General features: G+C 46.3%; 1 protein-coding gene across 2 annotated transcripts in view; it reads left to right on the top strand.

Moving 5' to 3' along the window:
* The window catches only part of SRF (serum response factor), a 94,260-nt gene that overhangs the window by 27,000 nt on the left and 52,851 nt on the right, over positions 1-14,409 (top strand). For both annotated transcript variants that reach the window (XM_061625463.1, XM_061625462.1), the window contains exon 2: positions 12,647-12,913. In XM_061625463.1, coding sequence (XP_061481447.1) covers positions 12,647-12,913 — 267 coding nt within the window. The remainder of the gene's footprint in view (positions 1-12,646; positions 12,914-14,409) is intronic.

The raw sequence follows: 14,409 nt of genomic DNA, 5'->3' as shown, positions 1-14,409 counted from the left end.
CCCAACTTCTCCCTTCTACTCTGCCACATCCCATTTTGTGCTGGGCACTCCCCTGACCCTCATACTTTGCTTGTGTGTGTGGGCACAGAATGGTGCAATGAGGAGAAGACATTGGGAAAGTCCCTTTGTGCAAATGGAGTTCCACTTGAGCTTCTTTTGGGTTCAAGCCCCTGTCTTTTCTTTGTTTTGCATCCTTTCCGGTAAGAGGGCAGCTCTGTGGCTTGAGGCAACTTGGGTCAGGACATTAATAAGAAAGACCAGTGAACTTGGGTGCAGAGAGTGAGAGCAGAGATAGGTGTCATCTGATTGACGACTGGGAATAGACGGTTCCTTTCCCTGCCTTTCCGCTGTTGCTTTTATTATCTTCTTTCACGTTTTGCCTTCTGTGTACTTCATAGATGCAGCCTGAGCACAGCAAGGCCGTTTCGCTTCTACATGGTGCTCATGTGCTGTATGAGTGTTGAACATGGGTAGGGAGCTGTTTTGGCTGCACAGGCCAACTTTAACAGGTGGATGGGACAACCTGCCTGGCAGTCACATGACATTGTGATGTGACGTGATTGACAGGCTACTGTCCTGCCCATCTGTCAAAAACCTGTCGGGCACTTGGGAACTACAGCGCAAGGGGCATTGCCAGCCCTGTTCTTGGGGCTTTGGGAAGCTTTGAACACAGGGCTGGCAGAGGCTGTTCTTTCTCCTCTCCCCACCAGGTGATGGGGAGGGGAGAAAGGCTGCCTTTTGCAAACATCAGCTGTGCATGGGAGAAGTCCAGCTTGTAGCCGATGCTTGCAAAAGGCAGGTTTCTTCCCCGCCCCCAGTGGCGTCAGCTGATTGACGAGGGGTTGTGGTTTGGATTCCCTGGTGGGCCAAGATCAGCCTGCGGGTGGGAGGTTCCCCACCTTTGGTTTAAGAGGGGAAAAATATTTTGGGGATTTGGGTGTGGAAGGCATCACGTTTTCAACATTAATAAACATTAGTGCAACACACAAACTCTGTGGTGGAGTACTGCCAGTCCTCAGTATCAGTATCCACAGAGAGGAAAACAGGGTCCTATATCAACATCACCACCATACAAAGGAGATCACAGTAACCCCGTATAGGGTCGCCAGAGTGACTCAGTTCAGAAACGAAGGTGAGGCTCCAGTAGCCTCCTGGTGCAGCCTTCCTTGTTAGCAAACACAACAAGGGCCAACCAGGTTTCTGCAAATTTATCAGATTTCATCACACACACCCCATAGCCTGTTTTGCTGTGTCAGTTTCTCCAGCAGTGCTGATTGCCACATTTATTTATTTATTACATTTATATACCGCTCCATAGCTGAAGCTCTCTGGGCGGTTTACAGCACAGCTTTTCCTGCTGTCCCTGTAGAGAAATGCATCTATCTTAACATTTGTGGAACTCTCTGGCTGTCGAGTACAAAGCTTGGAGTTTCAAGGTGAAAACCAAGTACTTATCCGGAGCCCCTTCTCACCTGTGTCCTCTTCAGCAGATGCTCAGCTGAACCTGGAACATAGGAAGCTGCCTTATATCAAGTCCGACTATTGGCCTGTCCAGCTCAGTGTTGTTTACAATGACAGGCAGCAGCTCTCCAGAGTTTCAGGCAGGTGATATCCCAAGCCCAACCTGGAGATGCTGGGGATTGAATCAGGGACCATGTGCATGCAAGGCAGATGCCCTGCCATTGAACTAGGCTCTTTTCTTAAGCCTTGTGCAACCCTCTTAAGCTTCAGTTGGGCTCGTGCTTTGTACAGGTGCAAGGGGAGCAGGTTTTCTTTATGAAACGGGAAACAGGATGATCAGGTGAAGTGAACTTGCCAAGAATCTGGCATTTAAGAGGGAAGTAACACTAAGAGTTTTTCATGCTTAAAGTTCTGGCACAAGCTGGATCCAAGCTTAAAGGGTGAAACAGAATTATAGAATTGGAAGGGATCATGGAGGTCATCTAGTTCAATCCCCTTCTTGATGGAGGATCTGCAAAGTAGAGTGCACACGCCATCCCTGACAGATGGCTATCCAGCCTCTGCTTAAGTACCTCCAGCTAAGGAGAACCCATCAATTCCAAGGCAGCTTGTTCTGCTGTTGAACAGCACTTTTGTTAGGTCCCCTTAACGCTTCGCCAAAATCTGCTTCCTTGCAATTTCTGCCCCTTGCTTCTAGCCCTGCCCTCTGGAGCAACGGAGATTAAGCCTGCTCCACCTTCTGCCTGACAGCCCCTTAGATGTGTGACAGCATATATTTAGTCCTTTAATTTATGACAACTGCTTAATAATCCTACCATTCATGTTAGATCTCAAGGCAGTCTGCTCTCTTGGCACTGACCAAAACCTGCCTTGCTTAGTTTCAGCATGGTACCTGCCTTGCTTAGTTTCAGCATGGTTGCTGCTTCATGTGCCTTCATACCATGCCCTGGGAAATGGGGAAGAGTCGTAGCTCAGTGGTAGAGCACTTGCTTTACATGCAAAAAGGTTCCCAAGTTCAATTTTTGGTGTCTCCAAGTAGGGCTAGAAAGGCTTCTCACTGTATGTCTGGAGAGCCACTTCCCATTAGTGCAGACAATACTTGATGGGCCAAGGTCTGACTCACTATAAGACTGCATTAGTGAGCTGCAACGTGGATGTTTTTATTAAAAACTCTCATGATCCTTCTCATGAAGAGTTGCATGCTTTGAGAGGGCTGGGTTTCCCTGCATTGAGCATCACCCTGTTGGCCAACTGGAAGAAGGGCTTGACCAGAAAGCTGGGTTGATTTTAAAAAGTGCTTAAAATAAAATGACATATACATCTTCTAGCAGCTGTTAGCTGCTGGGGAACATGAACTGGAGAGTGCTGTTCTGCCCATCTCCTGTTTGAGGGCTGGTTAGCCATTGTGTGAACAGGATACTGGACTAAATAGGTCCTTGGTCTTATCTAGCAGGGCAGTTCTTTTGAAAATTAGAGCCTGAACTTGCCAAATGTCCAGTTTTTTGAGAGTGCTGACACTGGGATGCTGTGAGGTTTCCAGCTGCCCATCGTCAGATAACTTGTCTTCTCAGCTGTTAGGGACTGAGCCAGCACAGGCCCAGAAGAGTACAATGTTCTGTCTAGATTTCAAAGGAACTGCGTGCCAGGCTTTGGTGTAATATGGCCCAGTGGTTCTGCTTTACAAAAAACGTAATTGTCCTGTCCCCTGCAGTTTCTGTTTTTAGTGCAACTTAACACAGCATTTCCAAACCTTTGGGTCTCCAGATGTAGCTGGACTACAGTTCCCATAATTCCTGACCATTGACCCTGCTGGCTGGGGCCGATGGGAGTTGTAGTCCAACAACATCTGGAGGACCCAAAGGTTGGGAAACGTTGACTTAAAGCGCACATGCCGTTCACAATTGATGGTGCCATGTATTGTAATAGTATGAATCAGTGGGGACATGCAACAAAATGTTGCAGTGTGGAGCGCTTCTGTTCAGAATTTCTGCCAGCCAGCCATACCCTCTTCTAGGATACTCCATTCCATCCCCCCCAAAAGTTGGTCAGCAGTCCATGCTTATTGAGCATGCTCAGTCCCCTTTTGAGTGTTTTGCTGCCCCCTCCTTTTAGAGTTTTTTCCCCAAAGTTTTTTTTTGTATTTCTGCAAACCTTGTGGTTCTCCCACGGCTGCTGACACTTCCCTGTTGTGTCTGGGTGGGGCTGTCTTGGCTATACAAGGTTCCACACTTAGATAATTGAGGTCGCCATTAATATAGATGATTTGGTTCAGAAGGTATGCAGCACTTTTTATTACTCAGTGCTTGAAAATAATGCATAGCAGTAGGAATTCTCAATATACTCTTCACCCAATTCTTCCATCTACCCTCCAGTTGTCCGTCCTAATACCCTCAGCCTTTAAATTAACATTTGAAGGGAAAGGCCAGTAACTCAGTGGCAGAGCACATGCTTTGCGTGCAGAAGGTCCCAGATTCAGACACTGGCCTCTTCAGTTAAAAAAGGATCTGCTAGCACAGGTGTCAAAGATGTATCACTGAACACCAAAGTCAGGATCATTCAGTCCATGGTATTCCCAATCTCTATGTATGGAGGTGAAAGTTGGACAGTGAAAAAAGTGGATAAGAGAAAAATAAACTCATTTGAAATGTGGTGTTGGAGGAGAACTTTGCGCATACCATGGACTGCGAAAAAGACAAATAATTGGGTGTCAGAACAAATTAAACCAGAACTGTCACTAGAAGCTAAAATGACGAAACTGAGATTATCACACTTTGGACACATAATGAGAAGACCTGATTCACTAGAAAAGACAATAATGCTGGGAAAAACAGAAGGGAGTAGAAAAAGAGGAAGGCCAAACAATAGATGGATTGATTCCATAAAGGAAGCCACAGTCCTGACCGTACAAGATCTGAACAGGGTGGTTCATGACAGATGCTCTTGGAGGTCACTGATTCATAGGGTCGTCATAAGTCATAATCGACTTAAGGGCAGAGTGGTGTAGTGGTTAAGGTGTTGGACTAGGACCTGGGAGACCAGGGCTCGAATCCCCACACAGCCATGAAGTTCACTGGGTGACCTTGGGCCAGTCACTGCCTCTCAGTCTCAGAGGGAGGCAATGGTAAACCCCCTCTGAATACCACTTACCATGAAAACGCTATTCATTGGGTCGCCCATAAATCAGAACTGACTTGAAGGCAGTCCATTTCATTTTTCAACAACAACAATGTCCTGCCCAGAGTAAGAATCATGAAACGGAGGCGAGCCTGGAATCAATTCTTGTTTTATTAAAGTAACATCAAAGGAAAGGCGTCTCATAGAGGTCACTAATTAGCTCACTGTAATCCCTAACTAACTACTGAGGCTTACTCTGCAGCATGTAAGGGAAGTTGACTCAGCACCCACAACAGGGGAGCGTGGGCTTATATAGGAAAGGTTTTCGCTTGCAACCTCTGACTCCTGCGCAGTGCCTCCTTCTGACCAAGCCTCTTTTCTTGGCGTCACACACGGAGTGACAGAGGGCGTGCACACATCTGTTCATCAGACACTCTAGACTCCTCAGGTGTCGGCTCCATTGAAGGGAGAGGAGACATTTCTGGTGGGGAGGTGTTTGAAGGGCCAGCCAAGGACTTCTGGAGGGGGTGGTAGAGTTGCCGCGCATGTGAGGTCTTGCTCCAATGGCTCTCTTGGGAAGCTCGGCAAAGGAGGGGTCTCCGCGTGAGTGGGCGACATTCCCATTGGAATCGGAGAGCGGTTGGGCGTGTCTCCTCCCCCCAGATCTTCAGGAGCATCCTCCCCATCTGACATCTCTCCCATCCGCGGAGCTGTGGGTGTTCACTCCCCCCCCAGAGTCACTCTGAGCTGGGAAGGGATTGTGGGGCTCCCCCAGCCCTGGATCCAGGCCCCCCTGGGTCTCGACAAACAACAACAAAGCACAGGTGTGGGGAATCTCAGGCCGGGGGGGGGGCAAATGCAGCCCTTCCAGCCTCTGTGTTTGACCCTCAGAACTCTCCCCTGGCCACTCCCTCTCCCCCAGGCCATATCCCCCCATTGGCCCTGTTTTGCATCCTGAGTGTTTTTGCCTGACTTGGAATATGTCCATGAACACTGCCTTTTGCTTGTATGGATGGAGGATACAGAGGGATGAGTGAGCGATTGTAGAAACTAAGCCAGGGGTTCCCAAACTGCAGTTCGTGGACCACCAGTGGGTCTCCATCTCCATTCAGGTGGTCCACGGTGTGCCTGCGTATTAGTGGTTGAAGACAGGAGATGGCACATCCATTGTGTTAAACAGTCATGCTGGTTTTTAATTGTATGTTTATTGCTTCTGTAGATTTCAAATTGTAATATGGTAAAATATTATATGTAAGAAATCAAAGAAGCAATAAACATATAATTAAAAATAATAGAGAATCTATCACAGTGGATTACAAGTGCTTCAACAGGTAGGAAAATCATTAAGTGGTCCTCTTAAGACCCTCAGCAATTTTCAAGTGGTCCGTGGGAAAAAAAATTGGGAACCACTGAACTAAGCTACTGTACAAAGGTAAAATTTGCATTTGTTGCCCTGCCCACTTTTGCCTCTGGCCCCACCCACCACTGGCATGTGGCCCTCAGAAGGGAATGTGGCCCTTGGGCTGAAAAAGGTTCCCCATTCTGTGTTGGCAGGTGATGGCTAGAGCAGGCCGGCCAGACAAATAGTTTCACTTGTGCGTCCCTATGTTTGTAGCTCTTGCTGAGTTGGCTATTTACTGAAATTGACTGCCAGGCTTACCCCTGTTTGCTCTAGATAAAAGAGATTTGGCATTGTGTTTTGAAGCACTAGTTAATGAGGAAAGGGGACAGGCAGGACAGATCTTGAAGAAGTTGGGAAACTGGGGCTTGGTTATGTTAGTTGCGGCGTCTGATGTGGGCTTGTCCAGTGATGCATTCTTTTTGGTCTGAAGTTGTTGTCTATCATTTTTCGATTGGCAAAATCCTTGATATTTGAGATGCTCATGTTCTTTTAAATTATATTCCTGTAGTATGGGAGTTAATGGCAAGACAACAAAAGTGGATTTTGCAAGCCTGTATGGCTGCTAAAGACTGGAAGGATTACCCCCCCCCCCAATCCATCACGCAGTTGTCAGAGGACCTCACTGTTCGGGCTATATTTGGAAATATTTCTTATAGACATCAATTTCATGTGCATGCCTTTTTGGACATCTGGAGGGCTTTTGTTGTTCTATGTCTTCAAGTCGATTACAACTTAAGGCGACCCTATGAATCGGCGAGCTCCAATAGCGTCTGTTATAAACCACTGTTCAGATCTTATAAGTTCAGGTCTGTGGCTTCCTCTATGGAATCAATCCATCTCTTGTTTGGCCTTCCTCTTTTTCTACTCCCTTCTGTTTTTCCCAGCATTATTGTCTTTTCTAGTGAATCATGTCTTCTCATTATGCGTCCAAAGTATGATAACCTGTTTCATCATTTTAGCTTCTAATGATAGTTCTGGTTTAATTTGTTCTAATTATTTGTCTTTTTTGCAGTCCATGGTATGCGCAAAGCTCTCCTCCAGCACCACATTTCAAATGAGTTGATTTTTCTCTTATCCACTTTTTTCACTATCCAGCTTTCACATCCATACATAGAGATTGGGAATACCATGGTCTGAATGATCCTGACTTTGGTGTTCAGTGATACATCTTTGCATTTGAGGACCTTTTATAGTTCTCTCATAGCTGCCCTCCCCAGTCCTAGTCTTCTTCTGATTTCTTTATTGTCTCCATTTTGGTTAATTACTGTGCCAAGGTATTGATAAGCCTTGACAAGTTCAATGTCCTCATTGTCAACTTTAAAGTTACACATGTCTTCTGTATTTAACAAGATGGATGTACTGATGGTTACTGTATCCTTAATGTGCTGATGGGGATTCTTTTAACTGTAAATTATTTCTTTTCTTCGTATTTATTTATATGTTGTTTATAATCCTTTTTCTTTCTTCCCCCCATTTTGTTAAATTTGCAAATAAAATAATTTTTTTTTTTTTTTTAAATCATGCATTCAGGGTGGTAAGGGTGGAGGGTGCAACGAATGGTGCAAGATAAATGAGGGAGCAACACATTTACCAGATAGCTGATAAAGGTGCATGGCAATGGCATGCTGGGAGTGCGGAAAGATGAGGTTGTATTTTCCTTAGCGTAATCAAAAATATTGGGAATTGGATGCTGCAGTCCCCAACTGGAGGAAGCCTGAACAGTTTTTATTTTGTTTGTTTGTCACAGGACTGCCTCTTTTCTCTGTCTTCAGTTGTCTTCTCCGTAATCTTTCAGTCAGGTTGGGCAATCCGCACTCTGTCTTTGATGTGATGTGTTCTCTATTTTTAAGCCCCCCCCCCATGCAGAGCAAATACAATGCTGTCTTTGTATTTGGGGCTTTGTAGCTGAGAAAAAAAGGGAGATCTCTCTCTCTCTCTCTCTCTCTCTCTCTCTCTCTCTCTCTCTCTCTCTCTCTCTCTCTCTCTCTCTCATATTTATTTATTTATTATTTGATTCATATTCCTCCCAGCAGGAGCCCAGGGCGGCAAACAAAAGCACTAAAAACACATCAAAACATCATAAAAACAGACCTTAAAACATTAAAACAAAACAACTTTAAAAACATTTTTTAAAAAGATTTAAAAACATATATATTTTAAAAAGAGTTAAAAAACATATATTTTAAAAAAAACATTAAAAGCAATTCCAATGCAAACTGGGATAGGTCTCAACTTAAAAGACTTGTTGAATGAGGAAAGTCTTCAAAAGGCACTGAAAAGATTTCAGAGATCGCTCCTGCCTAATATTTAAGGGAATTCCACAGGGTAGGTGCCGCCACACTAAAGGTCCATTTCCTATGTTGTGCTGAACGAACCTCCTGATAAGATGGTATCTGCAGGAGGCCCTCACCTGCAGAGCGCAGTGATCGACTGGGTATATAAGGGGTAAGACGGTCTTTCAGGTATCCTGGTCCCGAGCTGTATAGGACTTTGTACACCAAAACTAGAACCTTGAACTTGTCCCAGTAGCAAATGGGCAGCGAGTGCAATTCTTTCAGCAGCGGGGTGACATGTTGGTGATACCCTGCCCCAGTGAGCAGTCTCGCCACCACATTTTGCACCAGCTGCAGCTTCCAGATTTACCACAAGGGCAGCCCCATACAGAGCTCATTACAGTAATCCAGCCTGGAGGTTACCAGTGTGTGGACAACTGTGGTCAGGCTATCCTGGTCCAGAAACAGCCGCAGCTGTCTTACCAGCTGAAGCTGGTAAAAGGCACTCCTAGCCACTGAGGTCACCTCTGGCGACAAAGCTGGATCTAGGAGCACCCCTGGACTACGGACCTGCTCTTTCAGAGGGAGTACGACCCCATCCAAAGCAGGCAACCGACCAATTATCTGAACTTGGGAACCACCAACCAACAGCGCCTCCATCTTGCTAGGATTCAGACTCAGTTTATTGGCCCTCATCCAGCCTACCACCGAGTCCAGGCAGCGGTCCAGGGCTTGCACGGCCTCTCCCGATTTAGATGTTACGGAGAAATAGAACATAAGAACATAAGAAGAGCCTGCTGGATCAGGCCAGTGGCCCATCTAGTCCAGCATCCTGTTCTCACAGTGGCCAACCAGGTGCCAGGGGGAAGCCCGCAAGCAGGACCCGAGTGCAAGAACACTCTCCCCTCCTGAGGCTTCCGGCAACTGGTTTTCAGAAGCATGCTGCCTCTGACTAGGGTGGCAGAGCACAGCCATCATGGCTAGTAGCCATTGATAGCCCTGTCCTCCATGAATTTGTCTAATCTTTTTTTAAAGCCGTCCAAGCTGGTGGCCATTACTGCATCTTGTGGGAGCAAATTCCATAGTTTAACTATGCGCTGAGTAAAGCAGTACTTCCTTTTGTCTGTCCTGAATCTTCCAACATTCAGCTTCTTTGAATGTCCACGAGTTCTAGTATTATGAGAGAGGGAGAAGAACTTTTCTCTATCCACTTTCTCAATGCCATGCATAATTTTATACACTTCTATCATGTCTCCTCTGACCCGCCTTTTCTCTAAACTAAAAAGCCCCAAATGCTGCAACCTTTCCTCGTAAGGGAGTCGCTCCATCCCCTTGATCATTCTGGTTGCCCTCTTCTGAACCTTTTCCAACTCTATAATATCCTTTTTGAGATGAGGCGACCAGAACTGTACACAGTATTCCAAATGCGGCCGCACCATAGATTTATACAACGGCATTATGATATCGGCTGTTTTATTTTCAATACCTTTCCTAATTATCGCTAGCATGGAATTTGCCTTTTTCACAGCTGCCGCACACTGGGTCGACATTTTCATCGTGCTGTCCACTACAACCCCGAGGTCTCTCTCCTGGTCGGTCACCGCCAGTTCAGACCCCATGAGCATATATGTGAAATTAAGATTTTTTGCTCTAATATGCATAATTTTACACTTGTTTATATTGAATTGCATTTGCCATTTTTCTGCCCATTCACTCAGTTTGGAGAGGTCTTTTTGGAGCTCTTCGCAATCCCTTTTTGTTTTAACAACCCTGAACAATTTAGTGTCATCAGCAAACTTGGCCACTTCACTGCTCACTCCTAATTCTAGGTCATTAATGAACAAGTTGAAAAGTACAGGTCCCAATACTGATCCTTGAGGGACTCCACTTTCTACAGCCCTCCATTGGGAGAACTGTCCGTTTATTCCTACTCTCTGCTTTCTGCTTCTTAGCCAATTTCTTATCCACAAGAGGACCTCTCCTCTTATTCCATGACTGCTAAGCTTCCTCAGAGGTCTTTGGTGAGGTACCTTGTCAAACGCTTTTTGAAAGTCTAAGTACACTATGTCCACTGGATCACCTCTATCTATATGCTTGTTGACACTCTCAAAGAATTCTAATAGGTTACTGAGACAGGACTTTCCCTTGCAGAAGCCATGCTGGCTCTGCTTCAGCAAGGCTTGTTCTTCTATGTGCTTAGTTAATCTAGCTTTAACAATACTTTCTACCATCAGCATACTGCTGACACCTCACCCCATAGCTCCTGATTATTGCTCCCAAGTGCTTCATATAGATGTTAAACAGCATTGGGGACAAGATGGTACTCTGCGGCACCCCACAGCACAACTGCCAGGGGGCTGAAAGACAGTCACCCAATGCTATTCTTTGAGAGCGACCCTGGAGATAGGATTGGAACCACTGTAAAACAGTTCCTCCAATACCCATCTCACCAAGTTGGCTCAGAAGGATACCATGGTCAATGGTATCAAAAGCCGCTGAGAGTTCAAGTAAGAATAACAGGGTCGCACTTCTCCTGTCCTTCTCCTGATAAAGGTCATCTGTCAGGGCGACCAAGGCCGATTCAATCCCATAACCAGGCCTGAACCCAGACTGGAAAGGGTCAAGATAATCTGTTTCATCCAAGAGTATTTGCAACTGCTGCGCCACAACCCTCTCAATCACCTTCCCTAAAAAGGGGGTATTTGCAACCGGTCGGTAGTTGTCACAAACCAGTGGGTCCAGGGTGGGCTTTTTCAGGAGTGGTCGGATCACCGCCTCTTTCAAGGCAGCTGGAACCACTCCCTCCTGCAATGATGCATTGACCACACCCTGGATCCACTCGGTCAAACCCCCTTGGCAAGCTTTAATAAGCCAAGAAGGGCAAGGGTCGCTCTTGTGCTCAGGTCCTGCTTGTGGTCTTCCTGCAGGCATCTGGCTGTCCACTATGGGAAACGGGGTGCTGAACTAGATAGGTCTGATTCAGCAGAGCTCTTCTTAAGTTAGATTATTAGCTCAACCCGCTGAACCACCCTTTTGCACCTGTCTCCAGGCCACTATTTTGCACCTGAGTTTGGTTGGTGAGCCTTGGGGTTTTAGTGGAAAGCAAAGTCGATCCCCTCCCCCACAATCCTGTGGTCTGCTGATGCCTGGGCCAGTCCAGCCCAACACCATGTTTTCCAGCAGTCAGTAGCTGCTAGAAGGTAATATACGGCCATGTCTGACTTTATATAAGGCTCTGTATAAGGCTAGGCGTTCCATATCCAGTCTTTTTCAAGTGTCACTTTGCAGTCTTAAGTGCTAGGAACGTGTTTGTTTTAAATTAAAGCTGAAATTCTTGGGAGCTCAGGAAAAGTTTCTGTGCTTGCCCATAGGAAGCTGCTTTATACAGAGTCAGAGAGTACTGATCCATCTGGTTCAGTATGTCTACACTGACTGGCAGCAGCTCCCCAGGATTTCAGATAGCAGTCTTCCCCGGGCCTATCTGGAGATTGAACCTGGTACCTTCAGCATGCAAAGAAGACGCTCTACCACTGAGCTATGGCCCTTCCATTAATGTAGTTGCAGAATGCATACAGCCCTGAGCATTGATAGATAACAACGTATTAACATGGCTGTACCCAGGGCTTTGTGGCATTCTGCGACTGCAAGTGGGAGGAAGGAAGCCCACAAAGAATGCTGGCTTGGCTTCCTATTGATCATACAGGTGGGAAGATGCGCACAAAGCAGGCCAGTGTCTGTACCTCCTTAGCGGCTGGGGCTAAGTGTTTTCAATACAGTAGGGCCCCACTCATACGGCGGGTTACGTTCCAGACCCCCGCTGAAAAGCGAAACCTGCCAGAAAGTGGGACATAGCGCGCAATCAACTGTATAGTACAGCTGTAGCGTGGGGAGCTTCAGTCGCCATGCTCCAGCTGACAGCGCTTGGCCCCTGAAGCTCCCCGCGCTACAGCTGTGATTGCCCTGCTGGCACCGTATCAGTGGAATGCCTAAAAGCGGGGCCCTACTGTATATAGACCCTCTTGCGGCCTGTTGGAGAACTTCAAGGAGCTTGCTATTTCAGGTAGTGGCAGCTGGTGGCTCTATCTCAGTGGGGAAGTGGAATCCGCTCTGGGTTTTAGGCCGAACTTTCAAGGAGCTGTCCAAGTCACTTGAATGGTTTCATTGGATCATGAGTTGGTCATTTCCTGATGATCTTAGAAGATGCACTCAGAATATAGCCTAAGAGACCACGCATGTTGCTTAAAGCTGGAGTTTCCCCATTTGTGAATAACACCTAAAACAGTAACATCCTATTGCGAGATTGGCCTAGTTGTGTTGTCTCTCTCTCCCTGGTAAGCAGGATCTTGCAAAGGTCTGTGCCTCATTGTTGTCTCCCCATTTTTTTCCTACTCCACAGGCCTATGAACTTTCCACCCTAACGGGCACTCAAGTTTTGCTGCTTGTTGCCAGCGAGACGGGCCACGTCTACACGTTTGCCACTCGGAAGCTGCAACCCATGATCACCAGTGAGACGGGAAAAGCGCTGATCCAGACGTGCTTGAACTCTCCTGACTCTCCTCCTCGGTCAGACCCAACCACTGATCAGCGCATGAGCGCTACAGGCTTTGAGGAGACGGACCTCACTTATCAGGTGTCAGAGTCAGATAGCAGCGGAGAAACAAAGGTATAAACTCCCCTCCCCTTTTCATGTTGTGGAGGGGCTTGGAGGAATTATTCCTGTAAGTCTCTGGGGAGGGAAGGAGCTTGGCGCTTGCATCCTTCTCTAGGTCTGCCTAGAGTAGGTTGTGTACCGTGGAGCAGGGGTGGGCAGATTTCAGCCTTATTGGGTCTACTTTGCTTTTTACTGGTACCCCAAGATTTACCAAACCAGAGCTAGGTGCAAAAGACATAGAGTAAGAATGAAAGAAGATGTCACCGAGCACATTTTGAGACCAGAAATTGGTTTTTGGTGCAGTAATAACCTCAGTTAACAAATCCTTCAGGAAAGAAGCTCCTTTTAACAAAGCCTTTTTTCGCTGCGGGGGGCACACACTCTGACATAGTCAAAATGTGGTTCCTTGTCTACTGCCACAGGCAGCGAGAATGGCGCTCCTTGCCAGGTGGCACAGGCACCTCAGTAAACAGTGCTTCGAGTGCCCTGGAAGCACTGTTTACTGCAGATACGTCTGCTCGAATGTAGGGGAGGATGGCAGAGAGAGAGAGAGGGGCCAAGTACAGGTTGTTGATGTTGGTGGTGGCAGCTGCCTGCCTGCTCGAGTGCACGAAGGCTTCAAGTGTTCTGTATGCAAGACTTACTTGACCTGGTTGTTTCATTTCAGACATGCATGTTAGTTTTGAATAAAATGTTTGCTGAAATGTGTTGAAAACTGTTCTTTTCTGTGGTGTAGGAACCTATCCCTGTTCTTTCCATGTTATTCCTACCTCTGGTACCAAAGTTTCTATTAAAGAATAAGAGGAATAAGAGGAGAGGTCCTCTTGTGGATAAGGAATTGGTTAAGAAGCAGAAAGCAGAGAGTAGGAATAAATGGACAGTTCTCCCAATGGAGGACTGTAGAAAGTGGAGTCCCTCAAAGATCAGTATTGGGACCTGTACTTTTCAACTTGTTCATTAATGACCTAGAATTAGGAGTGGGCAGTGAAGTGGCCAAGTTTGCTGACGACACTAAATTGTTCAGGGTTGTTAAAACAAAAAGGGATTGCGAAGAGCTCCAAAAAGACCTCTCCAAACTGAGTGAATGGGCGGAAAAATGGCAAATGCAATTCAATATAAACAAGTGTAAAATTATGCATATTGGAGCAAAAAATCTTAATTTCACATATACGCTCATGGAATCTGAACTGGCGGTGACTGACCAGGAGAGAGACCTCGGGGTTGTAGTGGACAGCATGATGAAAATGTCGACCCAGCTGTGAAAAAGGCAAATTCCATGCTAGCGATAATTAGGAAAGGTATTGAAAATAAAACAGCCGATATAATAATGCTGTTGTATAAATCTATGCTGTTGTATAAATCTGCATTTGGAATACTGTGTACAGTTCTGGTCGCCTCATCTCAAAAAGGATATTATAGAGTTGGAAAAGGTTCAGAAGAGGGCAACCAGAATGATCAAGGGGATGGAGCGACTCCCTTACGAGGAAAAGTTGCAGCATTTGGGGCTT

Source organism: Rhineura floridana, chromosome 4 (assembly GCF_030035675.1).
Source record: "Rhineura floridana isolate rRhiFlo1 chromosome 4, rRhiFlo1.hap2, whole genome shotgun sequence".
NCBI lineage: Eukaryota > Metazoa > Chordata > Lepidosauria > Squamata > Rhineuridae > Rhineura > Rhineura floridana.
This window is presented reverse-complemented; position numbering and strand designations above follow the sequence as displayed.